This window comes from Geotrypetes seraphini, chromosome 2, assembly GCF_902459505.1.
Source record: "Geotrypetes seraphini chromosome 2, aGeoSer1.1, whole genome shotgun sequence".
Lineage (NCBI taxonomy): Eukaryota > Metazoa > Chordata > Amphibia > Gymnophiona > Dermophiidae > Geotrypetes > Geotrypetes seraphini.
The window spans coordinates 316,535,509-316,558,032 of NC_047085.1; the positions used below are offsets into that span (position 1 = coordinate 316,535,509).

The 22,524-nt window shown below is 41.6% G+C and overlaps 1 protein-coding gene across 4 annotated transcripts in view; it reads right to left on the minus strand.

The window, feature by feature from the left end:
* The window catches only part of ANO10 (anoctamin 10), a 392,133-nt gene that overhangs the window by 295,207 nt on the left and 74,402 nt on the right, over window positions 1-22,524 (minus strand). For all 4 annotated transcript variants that reach the window (XM_033930080.1, XM_033930082.1, XM_033930083.1 and 1 more), the window contains exons 8-10: window positions 21,365-21,439; window positions 15,871-16,053; window positions 7,595-7,786 (exon numbers count right to left, since the gene is read on the minus strand). In XM_033930080.1, coding sequence (XP_033785971.1) covers window positions 7,595-7,786; window positions 15,871-16,053; window positions 21,365-21,439 — 450 coding nt within the window. The remainder of the gene's footprint in view (window positions 1-7,594; window positions 7,787-15,870; window positions 16,054-21,364; window positions 21,440-22,524) is intronic.

Consider the following 22,524-nt stretch of genomic DNA (forward strand, 5'->3'; position numbering starts at 1 on the left):
GCCAGTGTGATTAGGAGAAGCCAAAGGGGGTGAAAAAGCTATAAAACCCACCAGGAGTTTTGAAAAAAATCACCCAACTGGGCAGGAAAATCGAATTGAAAAACCAATTCAATAGGCTGAATCGAATCAAAATTTTTTTTCCTGAATCTGGCAGCATTAGTTTGCGCTACTGTCTTATACTTTAGGACCTGGGATTGGGGAGAGATGGCATCCTCAGTACTTTATAATGCAAGTGAAACAAGGATTTGGTCAGACTTTTGAAGGGTCTGCAGAAAAAAAATATTGTATAGGCCGGGGACATGAGACAGCAGGAAATGGGAACTTTTCTTCCTTCTATTTTTGTGAATGGAAAGGCTGAGGATGTCAGAGAGTTCAGTTAAAATATGTGCTTTATAAGAAAATATAATAATGTGTTTTATAAAGTATATAGCATAGCTGGCCTACCCAGTGAGGTGTTCCTAGTGGTGGTGGTGGCAGCGTGTCAATGTGTTGAGAGGAAGAGGTGGTCTGGGAAATTCTGCTGAGCAAACTCTGGGCCCATTTCCACCCCCCAGTTAGTCCACTCCACTCAACTGGTTCACACACTGAGTGGGTCTTTGGGTGTTGTGTTGGGATCTCTTCCAGTGGTTTATCAGTATCTCCTTCTGGTCCAAGGAAGGAAACTTTGTTATCCTTAGCATTGACCTACAGAATATGTTTGTAACAGCGCTGCTTGTGTGGCATTAGGCTATGTAGTGATCGAAAGAAAAAAACAGACCTTTGCACATTTTTGCACTATATGGTGGGTGTATGAGGAGATTCACATTTCCTGCACAGCTAAGTCCATGTGAAGTTACCTTGTGCTGTATTTGACATCTAGCAAGGTCTCTGTTTGAAAGGAAAGATCTAAACTTAAAAATGAAGTGGCCAGAAGTTATGGTAAAAGCAGATAGTGTAGCTGGTTTTAAGAAAGATTTGGACAAATTCCTGGAGGAAAAGTCCATAATCTGTTATTAAGACATGGGGGAAGTGTCTGCTTGCCCTGGATCGGTAGCATGGAATGTTGCTACTCTTTGGGTTTTGACCAGGTATTAGTGTCCTGGATTGGCTACCATGAGAATGGGCTACTGGGCATGATGGACCATTGGTCTGACCCAGTTAGGCTATTCTTATATTATGTTCTCATCTGTAGGGGCCTTTGTTTTCACTTCTTATTTTAATGTATTTTTTTTCTGGGAACTTATCAGTGTTTTTTATAATGGGAACAAAAATGGAAGAGAATTAATGTGTGTGGGATGAGGGGATAACTAATTTCTTCAGCTAAATAATTCAATCCACCTCAACCAGACATAGGAGAACTCACGCACCATTCACACACCCTCCAACCAAAAACGTCAAAAGAAAAAAAACTGTTCGACAACCTCCTAGCCATTCGAGCTGCAACACTCGACCCCCAACTCTACAACCAATTGACATCGACCACAGACTGCAAAACCTTTAAAAAGAAATAAAAACCCTTCTATTCAAAAAACACATAAAACCGAACTAACACAATCAGAACTGTCCCAAGCATCACCTGCAACTACTCCATATGTACTTCTGATGTCATGGCAATTCAGACATAATTTATGTTATGTTATGTTTGGAATATAAGAAAATTTTCACTGCTTGTTTCTATTCTGACCATTTATTCCGTTTCATGGTCATTACAAAAAAATATTTTTTTACATGGGGGGGGGTGTCAAAAAATGATGGGTCCCGGGTGCCACATACCCTAGGTACGCCACTGGATACAGTAGATACTTTTCTGTCCCTGGGAGGAGGGCTCGCAATCCAGGTTTGAACCTGAGACATTGAAGAGTTTCATACCTTGCCAAGATCACAAAGGATGGCAATGGGATTTGAAGTACAAATCAACTAAATAAGGAAACTTAAATCTAATCTAATCTAAACCTTAAGTTTATATACCGCATCATCTCCATGAGAATGGAGCTCGACACGGTTTACAAGAACTTAAAATAGTGGATAGAGAAGAAGAAAAAGGATTACATGAACTTATGTGTAGAAGGGGGGAGAGAAAGGGGGGAAGGATAGAGCTACAATTTGCTGAAAAGCCAAGAAGTGTCCAATAGATATAAATAACAAAAGATGAGGACAAAACTATAATAAGTGGATTTCTTGCTAGGCTTCAAACACCCAAGGCACTACTTGTAATTCTATTCGTGCCCTTGCTGGGGTGGTGTTTTCATCATTGGTCTTAGCAAATAGCATGTGCAATAAATCTTTTTGTAAATTTTCAACAGGCTCTACATAAATTATAAAGTGCATAGAGTGCTGTAAAGGAAAGGCACTTATCTTTGCGCCCAGGATTTCCTGGTTTCATTCCAGTGGTCTAGCCATTAGTCTACACTTCTGCTCCCAAACAGAATTTCCAAGTCAAGCATAACACTTAGTAGCATACAAGCAACAAAAAAAAGGATTAACCTAGAAGAAATCCCTACTAGCTAGCCAACCCTCTATCAGATAAGGACACATAGGGGGCTATTTTATAACTGGCCAGCACAATTTAGGTGCCCAATTTACACAGAGTATCTGATTACTGTTCAATGTATTGTTTAAATCTTTTTTTTTTTATTAGAGAACAGATACCAGTGATACAAAATTTGGAAAATCTGCTCTGGGTGAATCTCTTCATGAAAAGGCGGTTAAGAAATTGAAATAAATTCTATAACAGCCATTATGCATGTGATCTCCATTAGAGCATACTAGAATAAACTGGCACTAACGTTCCTCCATTTAGGCGACATCTCTTACATGATATAAATAGCAGGTGTAAATGTGTATGCCTAAATGTGGCACTTATACACACAACTTGCAGTATTCTTTAAGTTAAGTGTGTTAAGTGGGAGCCAGGCCCATGCCTTGCCCAGGCTCTTCCCCTGTGAACACCCCCACGTATTTGTATGCTAAGGCAGTTTTGTGCTAAAGTTATAGAATACCAGTGTGCGTGTAAGTGTGACAATTATGCGTGTAACAGCTATGTAACTCTGTGTACAACTGGTGCCTAACTTTTGGCAACGCACTATAGCATGAGGGACATAGGAGTAATTCTATAAAGGAATGTCTATTTGGAGCCTATTCTATAAAGGAAAGTACAGTGGTACCTCGGTTTACGAGTGCACCGGTTTGCGAGTGTTTTGCAAGACGAGAAAACATTTGCAAAATCGGTGCCTCGGAAACTGAGCATGGCTCGATTTACGAGCACCCCCCCCCCCCGCAATCCGGCACCCCCCCTGCGATCCGGCACCCCCCCTGCCTCAAACCGGCACTCCCCGCCACGATCTGACCCCCCCCCCGAAACAATTGGGCACCCCCCCCCGCCACTTCTTACCCTCATCTGGGCACTCTTGAAGATCGGCCTCCTCGTCTGCTGGGCCTTGAGCATCTGAGCATGCTCAAGGCCTGCGAGTTCACGTTCTGAACGTGAACGTGAACTCGCAGGCCTTGAGCATGCTCAGATGCTCAAGGTCCAGCAGACAAGGAGGCCGATCTTCAAGAGTGCCCAGATGAGGGTAAAAAGCGGCGGGGGGGGGATATCGTGTCGGGGGGGGTGCCCAATCGTGTCGGGGGGGGGGGTCGGATCGTGGCGGGGGGTGCCCAATCGTGGCGGGGGGGGGGGGTCGGATCGTGGCGGGGGGGGTGCCCAATCGTGGCGGGGGGTGTAGGATTGTGGCGGGGGGTGCCGGTTCGATGCAGGGGGGTGCCGGATCGCAGGGGGGGAGGTGCAATGCATCAAAGCGAGTTTCCATTATTTCCTATGGGGAAACTCGCTTTGATAAACCAGCATTTTGGATTACGAGCATGCTCCTGGAACGGATTATGCTCGTAATCCAAGGTACCACTGTACTTTCTTTCAAATAAAATACTAGTGTAACAGGTCAAATACATGCGCACATTTTAAGTGCAAGAACTTAGATCAGCGTAAAATTGGGCACTCACACTTAGTTTGCTCAAAAATATACATATGGTATTCTATAATTTACATGTGAGTGCATGTGTACACCCAACTTCATAGAACACGCCATCACACTTAGGCACCATGTTACAGAAGAGCAGATAGCAGGAATATTGGCATTTACACATATTATCGGCACACTTTTATGGCATCTAAGTGTTGGCGCTCTCTTGATAAATTTGGCCATATACAGTATTACCCAGCTAATCATCCTCGTGAGGAGGAGGGGAATAGGAGCAAACATTTTTATTAAATTGTCCCTCCCCCTTCCCAAATGAAGTATGTGTGCGTGCACACACACATTAATTTACAGTATTTATATTTTAACACTGATGCAATGAAATGTACATATTTTGAGAGTGGGGTATGCGTGTATTTTCACTTGTTTATTACTGTCTTGGACAAAACTCGTAACTGCCCATAAGGAACTCATGATCACACATTCTACATTAGCCTAATAAAAGACTCGGTATGTCATTATAAGTCAATGGAGTGTTCTTTTTAAAGCTAAAGGTTTGTGTACGCAAGGACAGCAAAACAGTTTGAATTTTCATCAGAGGTATAATTACGTTGCTTTTAAAACACTTACCCCCTCTTCTACTAAACCGTGCTAGCGGTTTTAGCGCGGGGGAGCCGCACTCAATGGCCTGCACTGCTCCCGACACTCGTAGAGTTCTTATGAGCGTTGGGAGCAGCGCGGGTTATTCAGCGCGGCTCCCGGCGCTAAAACCGCTTGTGCAGTTTAGTAGAAGAGGCCCTTAGTGGATGTTAAAAACCATGAAAAGAATGACCTCCTTAAACCTAACCTTGATTCTTCTAAGTGGGACTTTTCATGCATGTTCTGCTATTAAAAATTGGGGGGACAGGGACTATAGAATGAATGGCTTACAACGGCTTATTTTAACTCACCAGCACAAGTTTTAAGCACTTTATCATCATTGAGGAATAACATTATACAATCAACCACCCGGCAAAGATAAGTACAACATAGGATACAACAACGCACGTGGAGTGCTTTGCGTATACATTAGGGGTGGTTAGGGGACAGTGAAGGCGATGATGGTCCCCTTGTTAACCTCAATTTAGTGACATCACTAAAGCACTGGTTATAAGGTCTGAGCACTTCACTTTAATTTGAATAGTATTTTATTATATAGTTTATAAAACAAGTAGAGCTGTGACAATTATAATTGTAGAAGATCTTCATCACAGGATACAGATATTTATTTCCCTATTAATTAGTTTATCTGCTATTAAAAAGGCAATGAATATAGCTCTGCGATTTAATTAAGTTTCCTCTTTCTCTTTTTTTAGCACTGCCAGTTAAAAAATGTAAATGGAGTCCAGCTTGGAAGATATTCAAAGCTCTTAGAATAATGACCCAAGATTTTTAATCATGTAATTTTACACAGTCAGCAAAGTGCTGACAAATGGAAGGGAAAGTTCCAAAAGTAGCCTTTGCACTATCCAAACTAACAACATCAATACCTCTAGACAGAGGAGAAATAGTGTCCTGGAAGCACAGTCTGAACTGTGAGTTTACACTCAACCAGTTCCAGCTAGGGAGAAGAGACTGCTTTCTTCCACTACAACAGGGCGAGTGAAGCATTTTATCCGCAGTGTGACCAAATCTCAGTTCATTCTACTCTTCACCAGTTACAGAGTGGTTTTCCACGACCCATTTAACTTTCCTGTGTTCAAAACTAATTGTACGCTCAACAGGGAAAAGACAATACAAGTTCAAAATTTTTCTCAGAATCTACTTTTCTTGATGTGCTCAGCTTCATTTGCAGTGCAGGAACCTTTCTTTACGGTAGGTGAAATTTTTTAAAAAAAATTTTCCAATGTTTATTAAAATAAAAATGTACAAATCACAAAATATTTCCCATACATTCTTGAATAGCTTTGGAAACACAAAAACAAATAATACACTAATATACTAACTCCTTTCCCCCCTAACCTATCTTCCCTTACTTATGTTATAGATTCAGACATGAATAGCAGGCATGAAATAATATTCCAATGTTACTAAATAAACCCCCAGCGAAGGAGACTCTTGGGCCCAGATTCTGTATAGGACGCCCTTGGCCTACACCCACCTAAACTAAACCCGATTCAGTATCCGATGTCTATGTTATAGACGCCGGTTACAAAACCGGGTTACTTTAGACGCAGCCACTATACTTAATCGTGGCAAGGGATCTCCTTGCCGCGATTAGTATAGCGGCCACAGCTACAGCCACCAGTCTCCCCTCCCCCCACTCCCTAAACAAACAAGGCAGGGGGGATGCCCAATCCCTCCTGCTGAAAGACCCCCCGCCCACCCCAACGATCACCGGCAGAAAGGTGCTCAACCTTTCCTACCAGTAGATCCCCCCACCCCCGAAGATTGCCGGCAGAAGGGTGCCCAACCCCACCTGCCGGACCTCCCCCAACGACCCCCCCCAACAAAATGCCCCAAGCCCCACTGCCTGGACCCCCCTAATGAAACTTCCCACCCTGGAACACCCCTCTCCCCCCCCCCTCCGGGCTTACCAGCAAGTTGGCCAGCCATACAGGTCCTCGCACTGTCCATACAGCAGGCACGCCTCCGTCCAAATGAGGCAGGCCTGTCCCTCCCCAACCCACAGGAGCCTAGGACCTGATTGGCCCAGGTGCCTAAGGCCCCTCCTATGGCCCAGTAGTCCGTTCTCACGGTGGCCAATCCAGGTCACTAGTACCTGGCCAAAACCCAAGGAGTAGCAACATTCCATGCTACCGATCCAGGGCAAGCAGTGGCTTCCCCCATGTCTTTCGCAAATAGGAACATAAGAATAGCATATCTAAAGAAATCACATCTAGCTTTTGTTATTTGTACTGGTTACCAGTTAGGTACCATATCCAGTTTAAATGCTGCTGACAATTTTTAAGACTGTTTGAGGGGATAGACCTTCTGCATTAAATTAATTATTAAGCCGGTACCAATTTGTACTTTCTTTACAACTGAGTAAACAGAATATATTGGATTTCCTGATTATAAAAATGGTCCTGAAAGTCTCTATCCACCAACAGGTTTTGTAGCAGCAGCAGAAGGGATTTTTCTATCATGAGTTCATTTAGACCGGGGGCTATTAGCATAGCAAAAGAAAATAAAAATTTATCTATTGATGGCTTTTCTGGACAAACTAATACCTAAAAGTAGAAAATATAATTTTTGCATATATATATTTTTTTTTACTATTTGTATTTATTGGTAATGTTATATCATTGGCTTTATGCATTCCACTTATGAAATGGATAAATAAAGATGTTCATGGTCTGATAGGGTGCCCTGGATAAACAAAGTTCAAATAATAAAGAATATATTGTTTATACTATAAATATACATATAGGTACATATTAGACAAATATACTATAAATATGTATAGGTACATATAATATACACATTGCATAGAGGAAAGACATCCCAATCTGAATACATACTATCCTATATACATCTCCAAGAAATGCCCTGTTATTACCCCAAGGAGATCACAGACTCTACAGTAAACATTTCAAGCTGATACCAAGGACAGGCAAGGTTTCAATCTGAAGAACAGGTCATTAAAAAGTGCTGGTTACCTGCCAGACTCCAATGCTTGCCGAAGGCTCAGCAAATGGGCGTTTAAAGACCCGGCACATTTTTAAGGCATCTGAATATAACTCCGTGACATTGTTAAGTACTGCAAAGATGGCTGCCAAGGGGTAGACACATGAGAAAAGGCTCACGTATCCAAACTGAAGGAATAATTCCAAGTAATCATCAAAGGTACCCTAAAAAAAAAAAAAAACATATGCGATGAAAAATTAAACACTGTACAACCAGGGAGGGGATGGGGAACATGTTTATAATCAATCAACAGCACTAGAATTATCTCACCTTCACACAGTGCCACTCTCTACATAAATCATTCATTCAAAAGCAAGTATAATTTCAATTCATCAGCAGTGAAGAGCCAAATCCAAGATAATATGAATGTTTTTAGAACCTCTGCAAAGGCAAAGACAGGAGCATTGGGAGGCAGGTTGTTAAGCCTAAAAACTGGAAGCATTTGTTGTATAGAATTCATACAGGAGATGTTAACCTCACCTCTCTCATCCATCTTTCCCTTCACTTATAAAATACATTATGCCATCATTCCTCTTGCTCTGAACTTGCTTTCCGTACAGAATCTACACTTCTCCCTCTGTATTCGCGGGGGATGCGGGCAGAACATAGCCGTGAATACCAAAAAACCACAAATAACTTTTTGCATGTTATTCGTGATTTTTCGGTAAAATAGACCTGTAAAAGATAATAAACCGTGAATAACCCAACCTGCAATTTGCTCCGTACAACGCCGGGAGCAGCGATTCCCTTCAGGAGCCACCGGGAGCAGCGATTTCCAATGTGAAACGCCAGGTTCAGTGACGAAAATTAGAGGGCGGAGTCAACAGCCAAAAAATCGCGAATCCACAGATATGGAAACCGCGGATACAGAGGGAGAAGTGTATACAGTAAGCACATAATGAAGCTGTCATTGAGGAACGCACATACAGATTTTGTATTGCATGTATACTAACAGATTTTGTATTGCATATATACTAAGATTTTGTATTGCATGTATACTAACAGATTTTGTATTGCATGTATACTAACAGATTTTGCATTGCATGTATGCTAACAGATTTTGTATTGCATGTATGCTAACAGATTTTGTATTGCATGTATACTAAGATTTTGTATTGCATGTATACTAACAGATTTTGTATTGCATGTATACTAACAGATTTTGTATTGCATGTATACTAACAGATTTTGTATTGTATGTATACTAACAGATTTTGTATTGCATGTATACTAACAGATTTTGTATTGCATGTATATTAACAGATTTTGTATTGTATGTATACTAACAGATTTTGTATTGTATGTATACTAACAGATTTTGTATTGCATGTATACTAACAGATTTTGTATTGTATGTATACTAACAGATTTTGTATTGCATGTATACTAACAGATTTTGTATTGTATGTATACTAACAGATTTTGTATTGCATGTATACTAATTCTACTGTCATTCTAATGGACAAGACTACCCTACAGAAAGCAAAGCTGTCAGGCAGCAGTGGTGTATGCAGAAGTTATATTCATCCCTCCACTCAGCAAAGAATTTTAGGAACTGATATTCAAAGAGTTTAACCAGGCAGGAAAGGCTACTGCCAAGTTTAACCCCTCTGAGCTGGCTGGCCAGCTGCCGATACTCAGCAGTACTTGACTGGGTAGTGTCACTGAATATCACCACTAAATGACCTTCCCTAACCAACTAGATTAGGGGCGGTCTAGGGACGGAGCTTGAGGAGAGCCACCGGGGAGCCAGGTAGACAACAATATTCAGTCTACAAGATACTGGGACAGATCGAAGGTATATCGAGCCCAGTATCCTCTTTCCAACAGTGGCCAGCCCAGGTCATAGGTACCTGGCAAGATCCCAAGGAGTAAAACAGATTTTATGCTGCTTGTCATAGGAATAAGTAGTAAATTTCCCCAAACCATCTCAATAATGGTCTATTTTAGGAAACTTTCCAAACCTTTTTTAAACCCTGCTAAGCTAACTGATCTCATCGCATTCTCTGGCAATGAATTCCAGAGTTTAATTATACGCTGAGTAAAAAAAATATATTCTCTGGTTTGCTTTAAATCTACTACTTAGTAGCTTCATCACATGCCCCCTAGTCTTAGTATTTTTGGAAAGAGTAAGCAAGCGATTCACATCTACCCTTTCCACTCCACTCAGTATTTTATTAAACCTCTATCATATCACCCCTGAGCCGTCTCTTCTCCAAGCTGAAAACCCTAGCTGCTTTAGCCTTTCTCAAATAGGGAAATTGTCTCATCCCTTTTATCATTTTCATTGCCCTTTTCTGCACCTTTTCTAATTCCTCTAAATGTATTTTCTTGAAATATGGCGATCAGAATTACACACAGTATTCGAAATGCAGCACTGCCATAGAGCAATACAAAGGCATTATAACATTTTCATCTTTGTTTTCCATTCCTTTCCTGATAATTCCTAACATTCTGAGATGGGTGCAGGCTGCTGGCACTAACATTTAAAAAGGAGATAGAGCAGTTTTTAAACTGAGATGGGGGGGGGGGACAGGAGCAGATGGTTCAGTGTGGAGTATCCTAGAATGATACCATTGAAACAGGATATTTAGGGAGTCCCAATAGAGAGGTTTCAATAATTGTGAAGAAAGTCAGGAGTGTTTAAGAGGAAGGTAGAGTAAAGGACTCAAATTATCCCTGTCATCTTCTCAGCAGGCTGTAGATACAAGGAAAAAACACAATTTGGAGTGTCTGTATGCTAGAAGCCTATAAAATAAAATAGGAGAGTTAGAGTATATAGCATTGAATGATACAGGTAGATATAATAGGCATCTCAGAGACCCGGTGGAAGGAGGACAATTAATGGAACGCTTTGTTACCTGGGTACAAATTATATTGCAAGGGTAGAGTATATCAAATTGGAGAGAGGTATTGCACTATATGTTAAAGAGGGAATTGAATCAAACAAAATAAACATTCTCAACGGTCTGTCAGCATCTTAATAATGTCTGGATGGGAGGGAAAGCACATAGTCTGAGTCTTAACATAAGAACATAAACAATGCCTCCGCTGGGTCAGACCTGAGGTCCATCTTGCCCAGCAATCCGCTCACGCGGCGGCCCAACAGGTCCAGGACCTGGGCAGTAATCCTCTATCTATACTCCTCTATCCCCTTTTCCAGCAGGAAATTGTCCAATCCTTTCTTGAACTCTAGTACCGTACTCTGCCCTGTTACGCCCTCTGGAAGCACATTCCAGGTGTCCACAACACGTTGGGTAAAGAAGAACTTCCTAGCATTCGTTTTGAATCTGTCCCCTTTCAACATTTCCGAATGCCCTCTTATTCTTTTATTTTTCAAAAGTTTGAAGAATCTGTCCCTCTCTACTCTTTCTATGCCCTTCATGATCTTGTAAGTCTCTATCATATCCTCTCTAAGTCACCTCTTCTCCAGGGAAAAGAGTCCCAGTTTCTCCAATCTCTCAGCGTATGAAAGGTTTTCCATCTCTTTTATCAGACGTGTCCCTCTCCTCTGAACCCTCTCGAGTAACGCCATGTCCTTCTTAAGGTACGGCAACCAATATTGGACGCAGTACTCCAGATATGGACACACCATCGCCCGATACAACGGCAGGATAACTTCTTTCGTTCTGGTTGTAATACCCTTCTTGATTATACCTAGCATTCTATTCACTCTCTTAGCGGCCGCTGCGCACTGTGCCGTCGGCTTCATTGTCATGTCCACCATTACCCCCAAGTCCCTTTCTTGGGTACTCTCATTCAGTAACATCCCTCCCATCGTATAGTTGTACCTTGGGTTTCTGTTTCCCACATGTAATACTTTACATTTCTCAACGTTGAACTTCATCTGCCATCTCGTCGCCTATTCCCCTAGTTTGTTCAAGTCCCTTAATGCTGTTCTTCAGTGAGTACTGAGCAGTAGAGGTCTGAGATGGCTCTATCTTTAATTCTTGGAGAGACTTGGTAATTATCTCCAGAAACGCTGTGGGCTTAAACAGCCTGCATACCATCAGATCCTCTCCAAGATCCAGAGCTTCCACTTGGCTGAGCCCTGGCCCTCCCTTGCATGATGCAGAATCTCCTACTACTGGGGATCCAGACTGGGAAAGTAAAGGCATTGATGCAGAATTCTCTTCAGCACAGTATCTTGCATATGTCTCTGCTGTGGGGAAATTCTGCTCTTCGGGAAGGAGGGGACCCCTGGAACTACCATCATCATGACCCTGAGGAGTCACTGAGACTACTGTAATTCAAGTACACTTCATACATCATACTAACAAATTCTGGAGCAAAAGCCAGACCAGGATGTCCAGAGGATCTTGCAGGCGCTTCTGTGCCCCATTTTGGGGTTTAATGGCAGATTCGCGGCTGTGCTTCACCAGGGATACATTTTCACCATTTCCCAGCTCCAGCCAGGATTTTTGACCTGTAACTCAAACCATTTGGGATCCTATACCCTCAAAAGGATTGCGCCAGTGGCTCCTGTCCTTCTCATGTGCCATGTGGCACAGAAGGTCCTCAGCTCACCATCCAGCGCAAATCTGGCATGAATCCTGTGTATTCTGGACTGAAGAGTCCATCTAGACCGAATTTGCACCATATAGAGGTGTTTTGAGACAAATAGAGGCTTTTATTTTAAAATCAGGAAATCTAAGATGGTCGTTGCATCAGTAATTTTAGTGCCAAAAACAGCCCATGGGAGCTAAATGAAAGGTCATAAAACTCAGGGAATAGTATTTTAGAGGTGGGGAGACCTTGTCCCTAGCCCCAGAAACCCTCAGCCCCCCCTCCCCCAGTTTTCATAAACTCTAACTCCCTGTACTCACTGCACCATGCTGGTGCTATGAACTGCTTATACTGAAACTGCAATCAGAGAGCCTCTGCCTCAGACAAGCCTGGAAACCGGGATATCTTGTTTCTTCAGAACGCTCCTCATTCCTACCGGCCGGACTGAGACCTCAAACTCCACCGGAACTCACACTCACAGACAGGGGGAGGAAATACAGATAGTACCCAATCTAGGTATAAAACTGCCAAGGGGCCACTCAGCCTGCACTCAAGATCCTTGCAGACAAAATCTCGACTTGGGGCTCGATCCAGGTATAAAACTGCCACGGGACTACTCAGCCTGCACTCAAGATCTCTGCAGACAAAACCTGGAGAGAACCTTGCTCCCAAGAGAACGGTCCCTCAGCACTCAGTCTGTTAGTGCAGGCTGGCCAAGCAGGTGCCCTGAAAGCAGGCTGCCTCTTGGCTGCAGACTTCTGCTCTCAGAATCTGTGTTTTCTAGCAATCAGGGATGCCCCAAGTCTGGGAGCCTCTGCAGCACCATAAGCCTCACGATTGGATAACAAAAACAGAAATTAAATAAAAATAAACACGAGCAGAACAGGTAGGCTCCTACCATCTCGCATATAGAGAGTAAAACTGAGGATCGTAACCCGTTCTGAGCTCGTTGGGGAGAATGGGATAGAAAACAGATTAAATAAATAAAATTAGAGGACAGGCGAGAGTGATGGGAAATGTAAAAATGTAAACAAGGCTTTCTACACCAGATCTTGCAATCAGGGATACACAACCTACGTGTTCATGAATGATGTGTCTATTTCACTATAAATTTGCTATTATCCCATGAGGGGGAGATAGAGAGAGATACAGTGATTCTTACAGGTTAATAAAGAGAAAATCTCTCTAGAAACAAAGTAACTGTTTTGCCTGAAAATTAAAAATTTGCATTCTTTTATTGTATACATCAACATAACGGTTTATATTTCACTGCAACAAAGACTTACAGAATCTAACCATGTCTTTGTCCTAAACTGATTATTGCTAGACAGTGATCTGAATATTTGGCTTGGTTATTAGGAAAGAAGTCACATTACCTTGTAACCTACCCTTGTATTACCAACAATCTAACCAAAGGCAGACATCAACAAAAAGGTCTTGACTTTTCCCCATAAAATAAGTAATCTAGATCAGTGGTTCCCCCAACCTTTTTGACAAGGACTGCTTTTATAGAAGCAAATTTTTCCAGGGATCGGGGGGGTTGTGAAAATCGGAGCGGGTTCATAGGGCAGTTTTATACACAATATACAATACATTTCTAGCAAAAAAAGAAATAGAAATTTCTACCTTTGCTGTTTCTGCTTTCCTCATCTTCTTGCCATTCTCTTCTTTCTATCCACTGTCTGCCTTCTCTCTGCCTCTTCCATATGGCATCTTTATTTCTATGCCTCTACCAGAAACTGTCTTTCCCTCCACCCCTCCCACCTACCCCCCCCCAATTGGGCTGGCACCTATCTTCTTCCCTCCGCTCCCCCATAGTCTGACATCTCTGTCCTCTTCCCTTCCATCTCTCACTCCCTCAACCAGTTGGTTTTTAGCATCGGAATTGCCTACCCCTGCCCTAAACCAATGTTTCTCAACTTCTTCAAGCCAAGTACCCCCTAAGTCTAACAAATATCAACCGAGTATCCTGCCCAAGCTCCACACCAGAGCCCCCCCTCATAATAATAGTAATAATTGTAAAGCAATTTCTTATATTCATTTTTCATATACAATATAATCTTATTAATACATAATGGTAACCACAAAATTAAAAAAAACATAAAGCACACTCTATGCAGTCAAAATTTTAATTATCAGGGGGTTTTTTATCAAAGAGGTCAAGGCAGATGACTTTAAAATATGCAGTGTCACCTGAGTAACAACCATAGAAAAATAGACAAATATAGTGCAAAACATAGACAACAAATATAAATTCTCAAAACTGACACATTTTGATCACTAAATTGAAAATAAAATCATTTTTCCTACCTTTGTTGTCTGGAGATTTCATGAGTCTCTGGTTGCACTTCCTTCTGACTGTGCATCCAATATTTATTTATTTCTGCCTCCTACATGCTTTCTCTCCTCCAGACCTCATTCCCTTTCCCAAACCAACATCTCTCTCTGTCCCTCCATGAGTCCAACTTTTCTTCCTCTCTTCTCCACCCCTATTGGCAACATTTCTCTCTCTCTCATCCCCCAGATCATGTGCAGCATTTTTCACCATTGTCCACCAGCCCCATGCACATTTCTCCTTCTATCACCCCTCTCCAGCACCATGCCACATCTCTCCCTGCATCACTATGTCCAATATTCCTCCCCCTTGCATCCTCTTCAATCTGTCCTTCTGTTTCCTCTCCACCACTATATCCAACATTTCTCCCTCATCCTTTTCTCCCCGTGCATCTCTACCTCAATCCTCTCTCTCTCTCTCTATGCCCAACAATGTTCCTCTTTCTTCCTTTCTCCATGTGCACCATCTCTTTCCTTCTCACTCTCACTCGCACACTCATACCCAACAATTCTCCCTTCCTATTTCCCCCCACCTATGTCCCAAGTTAGTGCTCCCTTCCTCCCTCCCATCTGTGTCCCATGTTCATGCCCCCTCCCTTCCTTCTGTGTCGAGTTCGTGCCCCCCTCCCTGCCTTCCAGCCATTGTCCCAAAATCGTGCCCCTCCCATGTCCCAATGTGCTCCTCCCTCCCCTCCTTTCTTCCTTTGTCCCAGATCATTTCCCTTACTTGTTTGAGCCGCACTCGCTCCTTCTGCTTTTAACGGCACTAGTTGGGGGGACACGCAGGCAGCAGTTCACACGCTGCACGTGGCTGACCCACAAGCCCTCCCTCTGATGCCAGTTCAAATGCCGGAGAGAAGGTTTCTGGGTCAGCTACGTGCAGCGTGTGAATCATTGCCTGCACATCCCAACAAGTGCTGCTGAAGGAGGCAACTGGGTCCTCCCCCTTGCTGACCCAGAAGGCTTTTCTCTGATGAGCAGAAAGGAGGGATTCCCAGCAGCGGCTTCAGTGGAGGGGGGGCAGGCAGGAAGGAGGGATTCCCTGCAGTGGCTTCGGTGGACAGGCAATATCATTGGCGGCCAGTGCCGCATACCTCCAACAAGCGGCTCGCGTACCGCGTGTATTCAAACAAGGGCTTTTGAAGCAGCTTTGAACTGGTGGTCTGCAGCATGACGAAATAAAAAAGGAAAGAAAGACGTGTAGGGCTACCAGCCACCTGTCAAGTACTAGTTTAAATATTTTTTGTTCTATAATAGGGTTATTGCAAGGAAAAAATACCCCTGAGGTTTTTCCCTTTTTATTACAAGGGCTGCACTGTTACTTAAGAGCACAAAAGAATTCTTCCTCAAGCAGAACAGCTGATCCTTCCACAGGCCCCAGTACAGAAAGCTTCAGGGTAACACTCACCACGTAAGTCCCCATTTCCTTCTCCAAACTGACTTGCTGCACCAGTGAAAGGTCCCCATCCACCTTGAGATATTTCATTGTACGTTTCAGCTTCTTATAGTGCCTCTTTTGAAGCCAGAAGGGAAGTAAAGCTTCCATAAACTGATTAAGGATCTGAGAAGTTATCAGGAGAGTAGCCAAACTCTTAAAGAAAAAGGGTTATAAATCATATATTTAGGAAACAGCAAATTAAACAAGATACTAATATGTCAACAGTATTGGGCAGTAATATATTACTTAAAAGTAAAAAGTAATTGTAACAATTATTTTAATGCAAATGTAATGAAATTACTTTTTCCATAACGAGTAATATGTATAATGTTTCATTATTTTAAACAGTCACAGTAACTTAGCTTTACTTTTATTAAACCACTATAATATTTCACTTTTACAAAGTAACATTACTTTTATTACACAAGCAACTACACTTCTCCCTCCGTATTCGCGGTTTCAGCACTCACGGTTTTGCTTATTCGCGATTTTTAGCATGCTGGCTCCCCCCCCAAATTACATCATCCATTAGTAAAGTACAGTACTGATAAAAATTTTGTCGCTTCCCAGCTTCAGATGTACTTAAACAAAAGTACACGGTGATTTTGCCAAACTGCAAATAAAAAAAAACATACCCCAAAACACTAAATAAATAAAAAAACGTGACAAGCTCTTGTGAGCTCTTCAACCTCAGGCCCTTTTCGATGAAAATAAAGTGCGCAGACAGAAGCATCACTGCAGCTAGTTGTGCACTTATAAAGCAGGAGGAGCAAAGGGTCGTTTATTATGTCTCGTGAGGAAAATATAATACAGTAATAGTAATAATCATGCCAGTTCTGAAGAATTGTGAAAGAGCGCGCGCACACAGTCTCCGCCCCGGGAATTTCATTTGCCAGGCTTCCCCCTGCTTCTCTTCCGAGCGAACATTTTCTTTGTGCTTTACCAGCGAGAAGACGATGATTTCTCCATTGTCTCCCTGCCCTCGGGTCTTCGGGAAGAAAGAAGCTGTATTTTTGGTATTCGCGGTTTCAATACTATTAATGGTGGCTGTTACAAAAAACCCGCGAATAACATATAAAATATTATTTGTGGGTTTTCCGCATTTGCAGGTCTGTTCCGCCCCTAACCACCATGAATATGGATGGAGAAGTATAGTTAAGTGTAATATATTACTTTTACAAAGTAACTTGGGCAACACTGTGTGCTGAAAGTCATACAATATTTAGCACTGTCACAATTCCATTTATGTTTAATTAGGCAAGAAGGGGGCCATTTTTAAGTGGATGACCTGATAATTCAGGGTGATAGCCTATTCTATAACAACATCTAAGTGCCTGGATTTTGTTACAGAATACTGTCATAAGCGAGCATTGATGCATCTATAGATATATCACTGCAGTTAACCCAGCCTTAGATCTGGTGTAATTAGTCACAAATATGCAACAGGGCAGTGAACAAAGGACAGTATTCTTTAAATTATTCATGTGCATAAGTAAATATGCATCATACTGCACAGTATAGAGTTACCAGATTTTTGGGAACAAAAATATGGCTCCTTCGCCCCACCCCCAGGCCCGCCCAGTTCCGCCCACCCCCCAACTCGAGTCACACCACGTCAACCTGTTCGCTTGTTGGGAGGGCATCTGCACATGCGCTGGTGTGACGCGATGATGTCACAATTATGCGTATGACATTACTGTGTTGCATCCGTGCATGTGCAGATGACGTCCTGACGTCGCTGCTAGCTGGAAGCTTTTCAAAACCCGGACGAAGTGCCAGGTTTAGAAAAGCCAGCCAGACCCCCCAGACGTGTCCTCGAAAAGGAGGACATGTCCGGGAAAATCCGGACGTCTGGCAACCCTAGCCCAGTATCCTGTTTCCAACAGTGGCCAATCCAGGTCACAAGAACCTGGCCTATATCAGAAAAGTAAAACAGATTAAGCAGTGGAGTGACAGTAGAGAATGACACGGTGACAAAATTCATCACCGTTCTCGTCCCCGCGGATAACCGCAGGAAATAATCCCATGTCATTTTCTAGTGTCTATTTCAACCTCGGTCCTTCTACACCAGCATTCTTCAAAGCAAAGCTTGCGGGTCAGTGGCTGTGCTTATGTGAGCCAAGGATAATGAAGCCATTGTGACATCACTGATGTGATTAGTTCTTAGGCATTGGTGGAATGAGGCATTATGACATCTGTTCTGGATGCCAGAGACGGTCATTCTGTAGTGTCTATCTCAACCTCAGTCCTTCTACACCAGCATTCTTCAAAGCAAAGCTTGCGGGTCAGTGGTTGTGGCCATTCATACTCTGATTCTTCCCTCTCTCCTTAAAGAATGACATGAAGGTTTACCGCGGTTATCCATGGGGACGGGAACGGTGATTAATTTTGTCACCGTGTCATTCTCTAAGTGACAGCCCTGGCCGTACCTCTTCTATGTTCCACCCATTCGTGGGAGCCAGTCAAGAAGCCACTCAGCTCCTGCTCAGAGCCACTCAGTGGCTGAAGAACAACCCAATCTCACGGCAGCCGCCACCACCCGGGTTAGCAGTGGGGCAGGAGCACAGAAAGCTCACTATTGCCCGCTGCACCTCTGGACCACCAGGGATCAACAGAGGAGATAGGAGGACAGGGCAGGGAGGGGGGACAGGGTGCAGAGCCTGGCAGCGGCCTGCAATAATTCTGGGAGGGGGGGGCGCTGGCCCGAATATAAACCGGGACCCTCATTTTTGGGCCAGTTTTTTTAGCCTCCAAATCCCGGTTTATATTCGAGTATATACGGTAGGTGTTGAGCATTTTATTTGTTGTTTACTGGATTTACATCCCAAATTATAGCTATGGAAGGATTTGAATGCAGGTTAAACCCCAAATATTCAGTAAATGTTGTTTTATAAGCTTTTCTCACTTCCTCCTCATCTGATAAAATGTTATTAAGTGACCATCTCCTTTATCTTTTGTTTTTCTCAATGTGTGGCAGCGGCTAAGAAAGCAAATAGAATGTTATGCATTATCAGGAAAGGAATGGAAAACAAAGATGAAAATGTTATAATGCCTTTGTATTACTCTATGGTGTGGATGCACCTCAAATACTGTGCGCAGTTCTGGTCGCCGTATCTCAAGAAAAGATATAGCGGAATTAGAATAGCTACAGAGAAAGGCAATGAAAATGATAAAAGGGATAGGACAACTTCCCTATGAGGAAAGGTTAAAGCCGTAGGAGGAAATTTGTTTTTTTTTTTACAGAGTTCTGGAACGTGTTTAGCAACACCTTTTTTAAAACTACGTTAACCACTGTTACCACATCCTCTGGCCACAGCAGTTAATGTAATTTAAAAGAAGGTTTGAATAAGTTCCTGAGGGAAAAGTTCATAGTCTGCTATTGAGACAGACATGGGGGAAGCTACTGCTTGCCCTGGGATCAGTAGCGCGGAATATTGCTACTATTTGGGCTTCTGCCAGGTACTTGTGATCTGGATTGGCCACTATTGAAACAGGATACTGGGCTAGATGGACCATTGGTCTAATCCAGTATGGCTTATGTTAGACCATATTTTAGTCCTACTAACATATAAGACATCTCAACTGGGACATCTGATGAAGGTGCTAATGCTGAAACACAGCCTGGGTCGAGTCCCATTATGTTATTACAATTATTAATCCTGAGCATATGTGCATAAAGGGTATCCTTGATGAAATCCTGGTTCACCCATTGGGTCATTCCCACAGTTTTTCTTCTATTTCAGCCTATTTGTGGAACACATTACCTCATGATTTATAAGAACATAAGCACTTTCATACTGGGACAGCCCAAAGACCATCATGTCTAGTATCCAATTCAAAGTTTTAAAACTTGTCCAACAAGGTGTTTATGACATCCTGCCGAATTATTTGACAAAATGCCTAACACTATATCCGCCAAGGATGCTGAGATCACAGAATTGTTGGTTGTTGGACGCAAAACGGAATGTTTCTCTATAGCTGGACCATTTATGTGGAATGCATTGTCTGGTACTTTACGGTTTTGTAGAAATCTTTTGCAATTTAGAAAGTTGCTTAAGACCCATTTATTTGTTCAAGCTTTTTAAAACTAATATTCTGCTTCTTGAGTTAATATTTTCCTTTCTGAATATCATCTTTTTTGCAGGTTCTTAGATTTATGCATCTTGATTGAAGTAATGTAGCAGATGAGCGGCGGAGATGCTACAATCTTATGATTTTTTGCTGATGTATGGGATCTTTATGTTGTGCAAATCCTGAAATATGTATGTAATAATGTGAACCGCCTTGTATAAAGGCGGATTAAAAATGTTTAAAATAAATAAATCCTGTTTCCAACAGTGGCCAACCCAGGACACAAATACCTGGTTAAGATCCCAAAAGAGTAAAACAGATTTTATGCTGCTTATCCTAGACATAAGCAGTAGATTTTTCCAAGTTCATCTTTAATAATGACTTGTGGCCTTTGAGGAAGTTATACACATCTTTTGTAAACCCTGCTAAACTAACTGCTTTCACCACATTTCTCTGGCAGTGAATTCCAGAGTTGAATTACACATTGAGTAAAGAAATATTTTTTCCAGTTTGTTTTAAGTTTACTACTTAGTAGCTTCATTATGGAATATCCCAGTGTTATCACAGTTCAGGAGACAATTGATGACTTATTCACTTAAGGTTTTGAAACATGCTATGCGTTTTTTGGAGTTGAAGCTAGAATCAGTCAAGATCATCAGCACTTGTCATATTTAGGCAATATAGAATGGATAAATGTAAGGAAGTTCTTCACCCAGAGAGTGGTAGAAAACTGGAACGCTCTTCCAGGGGCTGTTATAGGGGAAAACACCCTCCAGGGATTCAAGACAAAGTTAGACAAGTTCCTGCTAAACCAGAACGTACGCAGGTAAGGCTAGTCTCAGTTAGGGCACTGGTCTTTGACCTAAGGGCCGCCGTATGAGCAGACTGCTGGGCATGATGGACCACTGGTCTGATCCAGCAGCAGCAATTCTTATGTTCTTATAACAGTCCTTATATTTTACATATCTATGACACATCCTGCAAACAATGGAATGGTTGGATACACTGGAGTGAGCTTAGATGGCAACTTCAGCAGTTGGAACCTAGGACAATATCAGGCGGACTTTAGTCTATGGCCCAGACATATCAAAGAAGAGACAAGTTAATTTAATCATGTATTTTTAATGAGAATAACTAAAGGGCAGACTGGATGGACCATTCAGGTCTTTATCTGCCATCATTTACTATGCTACTATATATTGATTTGTTTAGTTAGTATTGTTTATTTTATTTTGTATCTTTTGAGTTTGTAGCCCACTTAGAATGGTTGGATAGTGCGGGTAATAAATAAGTAAGTCACATTTTACACTATGTCAATAAAATAAGGTACATTCAACTGAAATAATTTTTTTTTTCATATGCTGCCATAAGAACTACTGTTTCCAAAACTCACCTGACGCAGAAGTTTCATATCATGCAGGACAAAGGCAATGTAGAATAAGGATGCAAAACAATTTAGGAAGTTGAACTGAAAAAAGTAAAATAACTTTGTTAAGAAATGGATTTATTAGCTCTATATGTAACATTTACATTTATACCCTTCTCAAGCTCCACCCACAAGAAAGTTTAAGATTTGATCTTTATTTAGTTTTCCTTTATGAGGGTCACAACAAAAGATCATGAAAGACCTTCAAATTTTTCTAATGACAATCATGAATCATTAACCAAATGTAAAATTTAACTCTTTCCCTCTCATTTAGCTGAAAGAAAAACATATTTCCTCCACTCCTACTACAAGGGGCCACATATACTATCAGAAATCTCACTGCGTGTTCTTTATCAATCATTAGGGGGGTTGGAGGGAGGGGAATAAATATGGATAGTGATATTTGGGTAACTTTATTCTTTATTTGTATTATATATTAGGATATATTATGATATTATTATATGCAGGAAAATGAAATTATTGAATGATATTTATGCTACCTGTATAGATAATAGTGGAATATGTGGAATATATTTTGTTTTTTCATTTGTATGACACTGTTTTTGATTAAAAATCAATAAAGAATTAAAAAAAAAAAATCATTACAGCCTCAACAACCAAAGGCACAAATTGAGGATCAGCACTGTTTTTATTCATTTTGTTGCTGAATGGTGACCTTGTGTGAAGAGAGAAGTCTTTATCTTTATTCCCATTTTTTTTGTGGCCTAATGTGAAATCACTGTTGACTAGTTTCACCGAAAACAACAGATCAGTACCTGAATATACAGTTGTGATCAATAGTTTACACACCACTTGCAAAATCTGTAAGATGTGTACCATTTATGGAAAATGAGCGATCCAGCAAAACATCGTTTTTTAATTTAGAAATATTGGTCAGGTGAAGCTATTTATTGTGTGTGTCTTTTAGTAATCATAATGATAGCTGAATTTACACAGATTGCTCTGATCAAAAGTTTATATAACTTTGAAGGGCTGATAATATACACTCCAGTTGATACCTACAGGTTGACATGGCAATGAAAGTTAAGTATCTAAACCTGTGCCTTGTTTGATTGTAATTGGTGTCTTTGTATAAATAGTCTATGAGTAAGTTATTCTTGGTTGAT